Raw genomic sequence first — 16,306 nt, 5'->3', positions numbered from 1 at the left:
ACTCCCATTGTCCAATAAAAATGAGAATGAAACAAAATTTTATACATAATGGAGATGACCATTAAGATGAATTTTTATTTAAAATATAAGATGACATAATCAAACCTACAATCATCTCATTCCTATGCTAGTTAAAAAAGAAAAAGAAAAATTGATAGGTTATAACTACAATTTTTTAAAATACGTTCAAGTTAACTCAAACTTTGAAATATCTTTAAATAAAAGTTTTGTTAACTTAAACTAAATAACGAGTCTTTTATGAAGATTACGATTAATTACTTATAACTATAAATTTCTTAAAACAGACCCTTAAAATATATTTAAGACGTAACTTGCTAATTTATTTTCTTGAAAAAATAACTGAAAATTTCTTTTCATACTTTAATTCACATAATACTTTTTCTTAGAAGTCTCTCATTTAGACATGTATTTGATAATTAGTATTTTTATTTCAACCAAACTTTTTAAAATATAGAATATGTTTAGTTTTAGTCAAAAGATGAATACAATTAACTAGGACATTTAAAATAATTCATATGTCTTTGTTGAACCTCTCTTATCTTAATTTGTCATGCTTTCTGAAATTTCTCTATTTTTTTTTATTGTCTCTCAACATTCTATTTAATTTGGTCATTCACATTTGTTGTCCATCTTTTATTGTCCAACCCTTTACATCCTTTGTGTAACTCTCCATAAATATTTATTAAGTCGGCCTTTTAGTGAATGAGCCCCCAATAATATTTGGCCTACTATCACACAACCCACTTAGCATCGCAGAGGGTAAGGTTGAATAATTTTTAATTATCGATTCAAATAATATATCTCTTATTATAAGTTCAAAAGATGTTGGGCCTCCAAAAAGAACTACTAGGATGCATATCGTTCTTAATATCACATTTTGTAGTTTATAATGTTCAAGAATATAAGACGTAAAAACTTATCGTGAATGACTCAATGTTCCTTCAAGGATGAATTTAACGTTGTTATTGACCAAGCAAAAATCATCTTCTTTCTTGATGCAGACTTTTCAACTTTTAGATCCCCTGAAAGAAGTTGTTGATATCCAAATTGTAAATGGTTATCTTTGGAAGATGATTTTTCCTTCCTCGTTTGAATTATGTTAATGTTGTTTGTTATCTTGATTTCTATTTTAAAATGGTGTATAACACATATCATATCTTACATCTTTTTATTCTTTAGTCTAATTGCTAGATCTTGTTTAATTCTTTAGAGACTGGTTACTTCCATCGAATTTTTTGTCATTTTAAGAGACCGGTTGCTCTCATCGAATTTTAGGATATCTTCTTTATTTCTTAAGAGATTGATTGCTCCCATTAAATTTTTGTTCCTTCCTTAAGAGATTGATTGTTTTTATTAGATTTTAGGAAGTCTTCTATATTTCTTTCTTAAGAATGTGGAATCTTTTTAACCAAACCTTTAAAGAGACATTAAAAATACTATATATATATATATATATATATATATATATATTACATAAATAAAATGAAAAAGATGTGGGAGAAAAATAAGTCGCAAAACAGTATCCCTAGTGATCAAAACGACAGAAAAGGAAACACTCTCCATCATTTGTCATTATTGTTCAAACGTGGCCACAGAATTAGGAACTTGTAGTTGTAGATATGTAATATCAACCCTAAGCAGTTCATAAAATTAGGAACTTGTATTTCTATCCCTATATGCTGTCACATCAACCCCAAAGCAACTTAAAGCATCTACCAGTAATATATACCGAGTATGGATGAACATGTTCCATCTCAAAGACACTTTTTTCATCTACCCTCATAGCTTTTTTTTGTTTGCACTTTCATAATCTTTTTTCTATTCTTTTTCTTCAGATTATTCAATTTAAAAGTTTTTTCTTTTATTTTTTAATTATTTAATTCAAAAGTTAATTTTAGTTTTCAAATTATTCAATCTGAATATATTTTTAAGAAAAAAATAACTTTTAAATAACACAATCCAAATATCATTTTTGACCTCTAGATTATACAATTCAAAAATTTAAAAATAAAATTTAAATTATACAATTTTAAAAGAGTAAAATGAAAAAAAAAGACTTATGAGATTTATGAAGGTAAATGATACAGCAATACTTTAACTTGGATCACATATTTTTGTCCGACACATATCAGTGTTCAATACTTTAAGATACTTTATCGATACTTATCAATAAAATATATAATTTATAAAGTCATAATACACTATAAGAAAATATTTGAATAATAACCAATTTTGTGACAAAAAATAATTAATTACTATATAGTAATTAATTTAGATTCCGATTTAAAAACTAAAAATTATTGACAACTAAAATAGTTCTAAAAATATTATAATTAGATTTTAAATTAATAATTAAAATAATTTTTATTATAAATCAATTTTTAAATTGGTCATTAACATTATCTACCAAAGTTTTGATTACCATAATAATTAATTTCTGAATTAATCACTATAATTAACTACCAAAATTTTAACTATTAAAATAATTAGTCTTTAAATTAATTTCTAATTAGAATATTGATCTCTAAATTGATCTCTAACATATATTTGGTTATAAAATTTGTATTATTTAAGAGTTTTTTTATAGTGATACTTTATGATAATAATAATTTATATTTTTTTATATTGACAATTTTAATACATATAATTTTAATTTGACTTCACACAATAACAATCATATATTTATTGTGTTTTTAAAAATTATTGTACATTTCTAAATATTTATATATCATATATATATATCACATAACATGTGCTATTATTTTCAAAATAAATCAACATTTCAGATATGTATTGTATCTATTACAAATATCGTATCCGTAGATAGAAGTACAAGAAGAAACTTTCCCTCTTGAAATATGCAAGTTTAAGAATGCAGTGGTCTATATGCATATACTTGTGTATATATATTATTTAGTTAAATTTTTATCATGAACGTGTACATCTAATTGACTAAAATAACATCATCCACAAGGATAAGTGTTTTGGCCTGAGAAGTACTTTTATTATTATGGGGTAATTTTGATTATGATTAGTAGTAATTACTGAAAATAAACAACAGGACTAAATTGTTATGTAAATGGACTATTCCATATCCAGATGATTTAAATGGTTAGTTCTTCCAACTGTTCGAAAGGAAAAAAGAAAAAAGTCAAAGACTAAAGAACATACTCCAAAAATGGGATGCTCAACTTCGAGATCACTACTATTAGTCAAACCCTCACAAAATGAGATTTTGACAGAAATGAATGGAATATTATACTAAGCTAAACACTTCTTTCATTACTAAGAACAGGGAAAACTCCTACAAAATATAATTATGCAATGAATAAAAGATAAAAAAAGAATATACTTAAAGTAAAAAAAGCAAAAGAACTATACACTCCCACAAGGTAAAGTGCACAACTTTGCTAGTTGGAGAAAAAACCACTGCAATGGATTTGCATGGTCCTCCACCACCGGAGATGGAGTTGGTAGTGGTAGCTCTGGTGGTAGATGACGGTGAAACGCATCAACTGCGGCTGTAACACCGTCTTCATTCTCAATCAACTTTGCAATTGCCATTGCTTGTGATTTTACCTGAAGATTTTGCATTCATTACTAGAAAGACTTTGTAAACCAATAGTATTATTATATCATATTATAATAGGTCATCAAATTATCGTTAGGAATCCAATTATGAATCTAAGTTTCACATCGAAGAAAGTTGAACATCATATAACGAAAAAGACTCATAAAGTTATTGTCTTAAGTTTTTAAATTGAAAGTAATGTCAATCTCTTATGTATGAATTTGACTTACTCTATTAGTGTTGTATCTCTTCGGTTATTCTCTCTCAAAAGGAGGTAAGGAATTTTTCCATATTTAAATTCAAGGATTATTCACATATTTTGGGATTAGGGATGCACATTGCATAGAATTGGAAGTTACCTCTGGCTGGAGCATGAATTTTATGGCATTTGTTAAATTCTCAAGACTAAGCTCAGATATAGGAATTGGAACAGGTCCCAGTCCTCTCTGATATATTCTGTCTCCCCAAAAGAACTGATCTCCAAAGAATGGAACAATGGTTGTTGGACACTGCAAGTTATGGTATTGCCATTAGTAAAAAAGAAGAATGAGAAAAATCAAGTAATACATATCCTTGAATTAATGAAAAACACTCCTTTTATGACACAATTGAGCATATTACCCCAGCCTTTAGTCCTGTAGCCGTTGTTCCAGCACCACCATGATGCACCTGCATTTTTGTGCCAAAATATCCTCAGTTAACTATTTATTTTGTGATCAGACATGTAAGTGTATATTTCCTACATAATCTCAATATTAAGAAAGAATCATATCCTAAGGACTGAGCTGTAAATCAAAGGGAAATTCCCTCCAGGGGACTCAAAGATTTTTTTTTTTCTTTTCAAAATCAGCCACAAGAAAATATAAATTGGAACTTACCAAAGCAGAACATTGGGGAAACAACCAGTCATGAGGGCATTCCTCTAGCACGAAAACATTTTCGGGAACTTCTGCCGCTGATTAATGGAAAACATAATGCAAGTGAATATAATCAATATCTAAAATGAATAACATGTGTTCATATATATTAGTTAAGGGTAATACAATTTTTATACTATTGTCATATTTATATCTTTGTTGTGCTTTCTAATACTCTTACATCTAACATCCTCTATGTTGGAAAGTTTGGGCAAATTCAATTTATTTTAAGCTGAAATTTAACATGATATCAAAGCTTATAAGACTGCAGAAAATTCAAGAATTTTTAACCAGGTAACTATAAGTAAGGGAAAGTAAATGGAAAAGAAGAATAACCCTATGATAGTGTAAAACATAATGTATTACAGTCATACACATAGAGGAAGGGTATTTATATAGAAAATTATCATTTGAGAAAAAGGAAACAAATGGTGATAGAATGAAATTGAAGGAAAATACTTACAATTGCCTAGATTCCCCCAGCCCCGGTCAATAATTCCTCGTTGTCCTGTATCCTTCAGTGCCTCCACTATAATATCAGTAGTTCTTTTAGGATCATCAAGAGGCTAATAAAGTGAAACAATATTTTCATTAGAGGACTACGGAATTTCATTCTAAAATTTTGATAATGGTACAAGTACAAAGGTAAAAATATGTCAAGTTTCTAGCTTTAGTGTATACCTGAAACTGTTAATGGTGACAGGATAAATAACTAAACCGATTCTATTGCATAAATGCACATCAACTCTAATATCAATATGCCAAATCAGCCAATAGTTCACATACAATACTCATTATATTGGGTTGGATCCCATGATGAACCAAAACCAAGCAAACTTTTTTTTCAATAAGTATTAGCTAGTATGTACGTACATATATACATATATATATATATATATATATATATATATATATATATATTATATTTTTAATTTAGTTGTAATCGTGCTTCTTGGTCCATTGCTTTATTTTCTTTTGAAGAAAGCTTTGAGTTCACAAGATAGTAGTAGCAAATATTAAAACCCTGAGTGTAGTAATGTTCTCCAAACACAAAAGGACTAAACTGAAAAAAAAAAAACAATTTGTTCATATAAAGAGAATATCTACAAGTGAAATTATCATACCATGCTCCCAAACCCAAAATATAAAGGTTTTGGTCCTTTTTGAATCCACCGGACAAAGTCTTCCTGTGGTTGATACTTTGATCCAAGGTTCAAGAAACAATAACCAACGACATCAACTAAGGGGCCCCAGTCTGCAAATTTTCAAATGACATTAGTGCAGGGAACACACTCGTGACAGAAAGTAAAAGTGTAAAAGCTGTTTGTATAATATACTAAGCATTTCAAGACAGGTATATTGAAAAACATTATCTAGAAATTATGTACTGGACTCAACATCATAATATGATATAAATAAACTGTACTGTCAGATTGTCCTCAGCTCCATGATAAAACTTTATATAGTAATGGGAAAAAAACTAACCAATTATTTATTACAACATAAAATTTGATATATCCACATTCAAATTATCCATCTTTAAGCAACTCCCAGTCAGAATTACTCAAGGACTGAGGCTACCTTGACTGTAACAACTTATGGTTTATCTCATACTTCAATAACAAAAAGATTATTCATTAAAAAAATACAAAAGGATAAAATCAAAAGATTATGCTACTTTCTTAAAAGAACATTAAGCTACTGAATTGTAGCATTTCATACCAGTTGGTTTTGGAACCACATGAGGACTCCACATATAGCCAGTAGGTAAATGAGTTATTGATCCACTGTACATACTGAAGTATGCAATAGGAGCAAGCTTCAATTTTCTTTTCCTGAAGTCATTGATGAGTCCCCGTATTCCCCACCATATCAGTACATCCACAATTATATATGACAGCTGGATAAGGCAAGGACATATAGAAAGGGGTGTTTATAGGTAATTAGTTCAGCAATTTATTCACAAAAATTAATTGAATTCACATAACAGAAACTAATTTCGGCAAAGGAAGTACCCAATAACCAGCACTTTGAGGAACACGTGCCAAAGGGTGTGAAAACTCATATGTTGGCCTGCCTATTGAAAAATTTATATGTAAGAAGCTAACTCAGAATTTTGAAGTAATTATAAAAATAGCATTTCAAAAGAAATAGCATCAACTTTTCAAGCCATGTTTTAAAACCTTGGGTTTATCCAATGGTAATAACAACTAGAAAAGTCCATATTTCTTTTATAATGTTTGAATACATGATTAGATGACAGAGTACAATAACTTTACACTAAGATTATATCAAAATTAAACCCTCAACACCCTTCACTCTTTCCAAATGGTAAGTTCACTTAGGAGATGTGTATTTTCATTGATTCCTACCTTTGATCTATGTATCAAAGCAAAGTACATCTTTCAAAGTACACCTTGAAAGATAATGCACTTTCCTTGACCATTGGATAATAGGTAATTATTTGATAGGAAAATGTTCCATTTACCTGAATATTTGAAAAATTATTCCTGCTTTAATTTCTTAGAAGGTATGTGTGCGGTTTTGACTTTTAATATTTCAAGTACACACTTCTATATTTTTACCAAACCTTCTTTTTTCCATATTTAAAGTGCTCTAATGTAATGTTTTTACTCAAAGGTTATAAACAATTTAAACTCACGTCCAAGGCATTGTGAAGAAGATGTGAAGGGGCACCCCGAGGGCTTCAGCAATGTGTGTATGTCCTGCAAGACACAACATAAGTTAATTCTATCTATTTTAGTCAAAAGCTCTTGCACCAGACCAATTTACAAAAAAGAGCTATGAAACAAACAAACAAACAAGCATACTCTTGTAAATGAAAGGAATCTTCGCTAGGGAGAAAATGTAGTGCAATTCAATCACTCTCACGAATTTGAGAAAAACAATAGCATCGTTCTTCACACTTTTAAAATGATCGCCCTTGAATTTCAAATTTTAATTTTAGCATCCTTTTTTCCTTAAGAAGAATAGTAGGGTCCACTAAACAATTAATGCTAATATTAATTGGAGTAATACATAAGTAAAGGAATAAACCGAAAGATAAATCAATAGTAATCAAAGTATGAAATAAAGAAAAACATAATGCAATAATCTTCTGGGTTCTAACCACTCACCACATGCAGTAGGATTGGCTATAATAGCCTGAGCTCTAAAAGGAATACCAGTTTCCAAATCAGGTTCTATGCATGCTGGAAGAAGAGAATCAATAATAGCCTTCAGCTGCTTTCTTTGGATAGATATTTCAGTTGGACCAGATGGGATTATACCTTTATTCCTCACCATATCTATCACAGAAATAACTCAATTAGCATACTTCAAAAATAAACCCTCCTACAAAATTTAAAATATTTATGTGAAGGCTTATGCTTGTTTTGTATCTGAGGAAAGGCCTTGTGCTTAAAGCACGAACAATGTATAGGCCCACCCTATCAAAAGTTCAAATTCAACTTTTTATCTGAAGAATAAGTGGCAAGGATTGAAACAATGACAATTTAGTCATAAAAGCTCAAATATATCGCAAGGACCATCAATCCCAAAAACTTAAACTCTCAAACCACGGTTCATGACTGGTTTTACGTTTAACATTTGGTGAAGATATACAATGAACAGAAAAAAGAAATAAGACAGATAAATGTAGTGTTTGGCGGCAGCAAAATTTCTTGAGAAACCTTCTCCTAAGAAATAGATTTTAAATCTAACTCAATCCTATAAAACTGACTTATAAAATTAGATTTATATTTACATATAGTATAAATTAACCTTTTTGAGTAGATATAAAATTTCCAATGCATCTTTCACGTTGAGATATTTTCATTACATATTTGGGGGTCATCCAATGTCGGTCGATAACATGTGCTATTAGGTGTGATGTTGGTTTTTTTTTTTTTTTCTTTTCGTAGATGGTAGATGGCACTTGGCAATGACATGGATTTTTAATACAATCCTTGAGTATTTAACAAAGAAAAATCTTTTTCATCAGAGGCAAAAGTTTGAAGCTTAGGATTCTAAAAAGCGGTCAAATTATTTTCTAGCTAACTTTTGCAATCCCATTTTAACCCCCACTATTACTTATATAAATACCAACTACAGCAGATAACTTCACAATCATTTTATATCGAGAAGGATATTCTTAGACAATTCAAACAAATAAGATTATCTGAAAATGAAAATTATTAGATACTAAGGGCAGCATTAAAAAGGAACCTCTTACATCTTGCCAAAGCACGAGGATCACCACCCAACGGATAGAAATCAACACCAGCACTCTTTACAAATGTGTCAAAATCAGCATGTGTTGCCAGCCTAACACGATGACCATAGTCCTGCAAAAAAAGTGATAATTCAGTAAAGCTAATGGTTTTGATATAAAACTCATTAACAGTAATTGGAAAATCATGATTTTTCAGTCTCTCAAATAAGATAAGTAGCACAAATCTAATGACAGCAATCAGGGGAATATACTATCATCACAACAACGTAAAAATGAATACAACTGAATTAAATACTTAGATAATATGCCATGCTTTTTTGTTACATTAACAATAGAGCCACCGGCATTTCATTGAAAGATACAGACAGATGATAAGTCAAGATCTATAAATAAAAATGCAATGGTAAAAGGGAATGACGTAAGAGGAAAAACTTCAATGAATGTGAGTAAGTAATGTCAAAAAGAAGTTAATAATAATAAAGTAGAAAAATTTAAGTCTCAACTCTACAACACCGTCTCAATAAGGTGAGGTTTGACCTCACCTATGTACTGTAAAAGGGAATGACGTAAGAGGAAAAACTTCAATGAATGTGAGTAAGTAATGTCAAAAAGAAGTTAATAATAATAAAGTAGAAAAATTTAAGTCTCAACTCTACAACACCGTCTCAATTAGCTAGAGGTTTGACCTTACCTGTAGCTAATATGGATCTATAACACACTCCCATACATTGAAGACATCAAGTGTGGGAATCGAGGGGCCCTGATTGTAGGTTGTATGATAGGCCTAAATCTCAACTAGAATAGTCTCTTAATGGCTCTAATACCATATTAAAGTAGTGAAATTTAGGCCTAACTCAACTCTATAAAAGTGTTTCAATAAAAGAAGGTTTGCCCCACCTTATATAATATAATTTGGTTTCATCTCTAGCCGATGTAAGATCTTCAACATATTCACTCATGTCAAGGACATCGTGCATTCACACCGAAGACGTCGTGCACGAGAATCAAGGGGGACCCATTAGCAAGTGGCGCAGTGGTCCCAAATCTTGTCTAGAATAAACTCTGAATGGTTTTGATACTATATTAAGATAGTGGATCTACTTTAATTTGAGATCCCACATCAGCTAGAGTGATAGCTAGAGTGATAGTAACACTGCAAAGGTATTGTCCTTCATTGCATTACTTGTTGTTAATTGATGCTAATGAGCTAGCACATTTTGCTAAGACTATGTGGGGGATAGTTATTAAGTGGGAGCTAGCAATGGAAGATGATTTTAAATTTCTTTAGAAGCATAAAACTTGGTCTTTACTCAAGCTACCAGAAAGAAAGAAGATTTGCAAAACAAGTGGGTCTATAGGTTAAAAGAAGAACCTTGCAGTAGCAGAAGATACAAGGTTACACTCTAGTAAAAGGATTTCAACAAAAATAAGGAATAGACTTCACAAATATTTTTTCTCTTGTTGTCAAGATGACTACCATCATATTTATCTTGAGTATTATAGTTGTAGATCTAGACTAACGTGCATATCAACAATTTAATTATTCTAAAGTTTACATTCTTTTTTTATTTATTTCTGGAGTCTATACAATAGAATCAAAAGGTAAACCTGACCATGCTAAAGAATGGTATAAACCAAAGTCGGCCTATGGATAACCAGTAAAGGTTTTATCACTGAATAGGGAAAAAGAAGTACCACAAACTAAAAAGTCAAAAATATTAAATTGGGTGGAAAAATTAACTCTCACAGCAAATGTTTATCAACATCTCAAACATTTGTTCTCAATACAATAAGCAAACACTAATCACAGTTATTTGACATCTCTGCTCTCATGTGCACCATGAAGAATTGGATGGAACAAACATGCCTGGAGTTTTTTTGCCATGGCTAGGAAAGGTTGTACATCGCCTCTAGTCCCAACCACAAGCATGACAATTTGTAACCACGGAGCTGATTTTTTTGATTCAGAAACAACACTTGCACTCATTGTTGTTGACTCTTCAGAAGATTGAAACTTCAACAATTCGGATACAAGAGATGCATCTTTTTCCAGATCAACATCAACAGTCCCATCATTTTGTATCTTTGCAAGGTTAAGCAGCTTTTGCTGAGAAACAACATAGAAGTATTGTCACCAATCAAGAGAATTTGGCAACTCTAATGCATAAATCACAAACACAGACATGTCAAGAACAAAGCTTCAAAGGCAGGCAACCTAAAGGCTTTCGGACGTCATAAAACTCTTAATGCTTCAATTTTGGCAGAAAAGGAAAACAAAATGAACACATAATACATTTACTTATGAGAAGTTATGAAGTATTAACATGAAGAGATAATATTTAACTAAATTTCAAGTATTTGGATACCATGTTTGAAAAACTTTTCCAGTTATTTCTACGAAAAATAAGTTGTTTTGCAAAATAAGCTAGATATTTGGGACATCAGCTGAAATTTAGTAAATTTTCTGAAAAATAATTTTTTTTCATGAATCTGAAAATTTTTCAACGGCTTTTTTTTTTTTTTCCATTCCACTTCACACAGACATGTGTTTTAAAAACTAGACAAAATTGGCCAGTCGAACAGGATAAGTAGTCAAGTAACCCATTTAAATAAATCATGGCATTGGTTTGAAGAAAACTGATCAAAGAACCAAAAGCTGGTCAAAATCCAGCAAAAAACTGGTTTGTAGTAGATCAATGGAAAAAAAATGGATACAACATCTTTTTAATTTTCTTTCTTAAAAAAGATAGATCTAAAAAATTTGATATGTTCTTTTTTAAACCAAATATAAACTTGTTATTAATATTATTCATAAATAAGTACTCTAATATATTTATTTTGAACTTCTGCATGTATTTCATTTAAATGTTAAGAACCTACAAAAGTAAGTTTTAGTTTTCACCATCACAAAGTTATGATATTATGATTCTTTACTTTTTTTTATGTATTACTTAATTATTATCATTATTTTATTAAACCGTTACAATCACAGTTAAACAATTCAACCTTAAATTAGTGTCTGGAGGGATTCTATGATCCATCCGATTATAAAAACATTGATACATTTTGTTTTTATTACAAAAAAAATTGATTTTTTTGTTGCATTCAAACAAAGTTTATCATCTTTAAACTACTTTGCAGTAGAATTACCCAAACAAAAAATGATTCTAATTACAATCAACTGTAACAATAATTGATTATTGAAATAATCTAATTTTCACAATTACCTCAAAACAAACCTTAAGCCACACTATAAACACCACATATTCCCCAACAAAAAAATGTAAAACTGAGTCCAAATTGTGAATCACTAAGTTAACTTCACTATTGTGAGTCCAAATCTGTATCGAAACGTAAGATGCAGAGATAGTACAAAATAAATTCAAATATATAACAATATGATATATAATATTCAGTGAGAATTATAAACTATACGTGGACAAAACAATTTAATCTCAGTTCTCATAAAATAACATGAATAGTTTTATCTGAGTATATGAGAATTCTCTATGTTAGCATAAAGGAATTGATACAATAAAATATTGAAAGAGTACATTGTTGAATAACTGAGTGAAAAATAAAGTAACAAATAATCAAATAGAATAAGATCATAAGTTCACTTTCCATTATTTTTTGTTTACCAATTTAAGCTTACTAATTTTTCAGTTTATTTACGAGAATTGGTGAAAGAAAAGATAATGAATCATAGAACAGTGTGATTCATATCCATGATACAAAATTGCATTGATTATGCAGTAAATATCTTTGATATTATTAGAATTAAACCAATATCTACTGTATCTTTCATATGTATATGATTCAAATTCTGAATCATAAGTGTATGAAAGGTAAAAAAAAGCAATTGTCCAGATTTGCATCTTTGAAACAATATTAAACAGAACATATAAACAATTATTAATATATGAACATAACTTACTAAAATTTGAATGAAATGCACAAGCACGTAGAAAAAGAATATATACACACACACACACAAGATATAACTCGGGAATCTACCTTCTCACACTCTGAAAGCCTGTCCACTATTAGGTCTTGCCTTGGAGAATCCCAAAATTCCATCATTGATTTAGGAAACAAAATCTCATTGTCAGCAGCAACAAGCAGGTTACTCTCAGTTCCAACTGGCTCTGGGATGAAATGATCCAAACCTTTGCGAGCAAATTTCAACAATATAAAACATCAAATTAATCTTCAAAAGAACCAAGAAACAATAGTCAAAGGTACAAGGCCTATAGCTTATAGTCATCCAATACAGCATATAACCAAGATAGGAGGTAGACAAGCACAATAACAATCAGACTAGGAGGGTCAGCCACATGAATCAGTCGAGGCCAATCACATATATGAACCAGCAAAATTCCTTTTAAAGGATAAAAAGCTTCTGAGGATGAAAATAACTTGATCTTTTAATGTAGCATTTAAATTTGTGAAAGTCAAACAAAATGTAAACTGGATACTTTATAGAACTGAAGGTTCCTCTTTGGATAAGGCATTTTACACAAGCAAAGTAACTTAGAGTCCTGGACAGGACAAAACAATGATGAATGCATAACAGCAATGACTAAAGGATTTCAATTCAAAAAGCAATTTCTAAATCTCGCCATTAATTCTATTGAAATCCTTTTAAATCCTTTCCCCTTCTCCACTTCTCAATCTCTGTCCCGCTTCTTGTGTGTACCACACTTTCACAAACTCCTCCATTATCAACTCTTCATTTTTTTCGTCTTTTCATGGTCAAATCCTCAAATATTATTACAGCTCTGCTACTGCCAAATTACTCTCTGCAAAGTTGCGTATTAATCGTACAAAGCCAGAAAACCTTTTTGTTGTGACATCAGAATATACCTTAAATAAATAAAGTGTGCTCCAACCATACTTGGGCAAAAAAGTTAGTTCAGCTGAAAACAACCTAAAAGAGGCTAACAAGGACTGAAAACACTTTCGTTAACCTACTTTACAACAATTATAATGCCTATTGCACAGTCATCAACTACCTAATAGGATAGGAGTCATAAAAGAATCCTTTCCTCAGGGCTAATGAGCACTTACCTACTCCAAGTGTAGAATTAACCTCTGAAGATGTAGAATTAACGTCTGAAGAATTCTGCTCCAAATTTTCACTCCAATTCTCTTCCTTCTCAGAAGAAGTTGATTCAAGCTCATATCTGGATACGTTGTCAACTGTCACCAACTCGTCGTGTCCCATCTGACCACGATCTTCCCTTTTGTTTGCAATCAAAACCTTCTAATGATTCTTTCGAGCTTGAACAAATATTCAATCCCATTACTAACCATCCCAGAATCTGACCAAACTTATCATACACAAGAAATCAAATCTGCATCACCCTCTGAACACACCCGAATTTACCACAGAAAACCAAACCCACCTAATCTCAAGCTCATAAAGACTTGTACCAGTTTCTCCTTTTAACTCTTCATAAGCATGGCACGTGGGCCTCAGAAGACCGAATCGTCACTTAATAATTAAAAGCTTTTGTAAAGAGCACACTTAACCAGCTAGTAAAACCCACCAGTCATTTAAGCAACAAAGAACGTTTGGTAAGCATAAAGTCAAAACTTTATGGAATTATAACTAGACCCAGATGAAGTATCAAGCTTGATTTCACCTCAACACAAGAACAAGCTCTAGCTTCAAACCTGAAAACCCAGAACAAGAGTAGTGGAAAGTGCCCAGAAAAGATTCACATCAAAAAAGGGGAATGACACCACAGAAAGTGAAGCGAGAATTAGAAGACCAAAGGAAGAACAATCACCTTGCTCTCTCTTCACATCAACTGTGTCACTGCCACAGCTTCAACTCCGGTGGGAATTACACGTTGAGATGTGAAAATTATAACAAAAATTAGAATGATTGAGAAGTTATGTTGACGTATTTGGGAGAAGGAAGTTAGTATCTGACACATAACAACAAAAATGGACTGCGAAATCCCAAGAATCCGAGCACGAGTAGTCATTTTAAGAAAGTGACCTTTTATATATTGGTGGAGGAAAAACAAAAAGAAAATATCTCAAGAGAAAAGGGAAGAAAAGAAGCAAAATTTTATTATTTATGTCAAATCAGATGTGTTACTCTAACTTTCAACACGCATTAATTCAAACACTAAAAAAAATACCGACATGGAGCGAGATTTATCGTATGTTCGAGTCGCAACAGGGCATCTTTGAGGGAATAGAGTTACAAATATTACAATATGAAATTATAATTTTTTCTGTAATAAGTATTAGTAAGATATATATTAAAATAATATTTTATGTTAATACAATATTATTGGAGAGGCACTTGCCATCTATTCTAAACAAGATAATTCATGTAGTTAAATAAATAAAGTGATTGTTAGGTGTTATTCGGTGCATGGTCGGTTATGTGTTAAAATAATATAAAATTGGTTAAAATTGATTTTTTAATATAATTAATAATTTTTTTTTCTAAAGATAAATAATTAATATTGAAGGATTTTTTTCTTTTATTATTTGTGATTCTTAATAATTTTTTTAATGTTAACTAATATTATTTTTTTAATTAATACATGTATTTATTATTAAATATTAAATACGTAGTAATTATTAAACTCATTTCTTACTCCACGTTTTTGTTATGCTAGATGCTTACTGATATTTTAAAAAAATAACTATAACTTTGTGAAAAAGTCAATAATTTTATTTAGTTTAAAAAATATAATTAAAATAATATATAAAAGTCATACCAAAAATCACTTAGTGTAATATATATATATATATATATATATATATATATATATATATATATAAACTATTTAAAAAGTGGTCAAATCAATGAAACACAATCTTTTTCCATAACCTATTAAGCAATATTTATAAATAAAAATTCATTAAAATATATTATGCATTATCTCACTTAAACATTAATTCACTCTATTAAAAATGTCTTCTTCACAAAAATCTTCACTTGCAGATGAAGAAGTAAACACGTGGACACCTAAGAAGAAGACACATCAAGACGCAAGAAAAGAACATGGAAATATATTTAGCAGTTGAGAAGGAGAACGTGCCGACATTATAAACTCATCCCTTAGAAGAAAAATATCTTAGTAATGTTCATTTACAATTTATCTTTGAAATTAGGAGCTTTCCACAGACACAAATATCTAAATCTCAATTTTCTAGTCAATTTCACAAAGGAAAATGTCAGCAACAAATTTCACTTTCAATGTAATTTTGCACATAAACTAAGATATAAATTTAATATTTTTTTCTTATAATATTTTAATATCTTAATTTACTTACATTAAAAGTAGAAAAATGAATCGTTATTAAAATAAAATAAAATTCCATTTGAGTATATACCAAAATTCATCTGTGGAAAATATTCAAGTAATAAGTGACTTCTCATTCTAAATCATTAATGATATCCTTCTTTTATTTTTCCTCTATCTGAATTCAAACTGTGTATACTAGAGAGTGCTAGTATAGGTAATTAAGGGTTCGTTATTACTTTAAAAAAAAATTGAAATGTGTTTTCTAGTTGTTTCTATCTTGGTATGA

At 30.1% G+C, this 16,306-nt stretch overlaps 1 protein-coding gene across 2 annotated transcripts; it reads right to left on the bottom strand.

The window, feature by feature from the left end:
* Window positions 1–3,117: 3,117 nt before the first annotated feature.
* On the bottom strand, window positions 3,118–14,775 carry LOC114181910 (sterol 3-beta-glucosyltransferase UGT80B1-like). 2 transcript variants are annotated; one of them, XM_028068579.1, is made up of 15 exons: window positions 14,539–14,775; window positions 13,814–14,422; window positions 12,761–12,912; window positions 10,611–10,850; window positions 8,744–8,855; window positions 7,647–7,817; window positions 7,172–7,235; window positions 6,525–6,582; window positions 6,232–6,409; window positions 5,634–5,764; window positions 4,973–5,075; window positions 4,471–4,547; window positions 4,214–4,261; window positions 3,952–4,101; window positions 3,118–3,600 (listed from the first exon to the last, which is right to left on the bottom strand). In XM_028068579.1, the coding sequence occupies exons 2-15, from the start codon at window positions 13,968–13,970 to the stop codon at window positions 3,397–3,399; spliced, it is 1,845 nt and encodes a 614-aa protein (XP_027924380.1). In that variant the 5' UTR covers window positions 13,971–14,422; window positions 14,539–14,775; the 3' UTR covers window positions 3,118–3,396. The 2 variants fall into 2 exon arrangements, with proteins under 2 accessions (XP_027924380.1, XP_027924381.1); XM_028068580.1 differs by lacking the exon at window positions 13,814–14,422 and having other exon boundaries at window positions 14,539–14,774.
* Between the last annotated feature and the right edge of the window lie 1,531 nt (window positions 14,776–16,306).

The sequence above is a fragment of the Vigna unguiculata genome, chromosome 4, assembly GCF_004118075.2.
Source record: "Vigna unguiculata cultivar IT97K-499-35 chromosome 4, ASM411807v1, whole genome shotgun sequence".
In the NCBI taxonomy this organism is placed as follows: Eukaryota; Viridiplantae; Streptophyta; class Magnoliopsida; order Fabales; family Fabaceae; genus Vigna; species Vigna unguiculata.
This window is presented reverse-complemented; position numbering and strand designations above follow the sequence as displayed.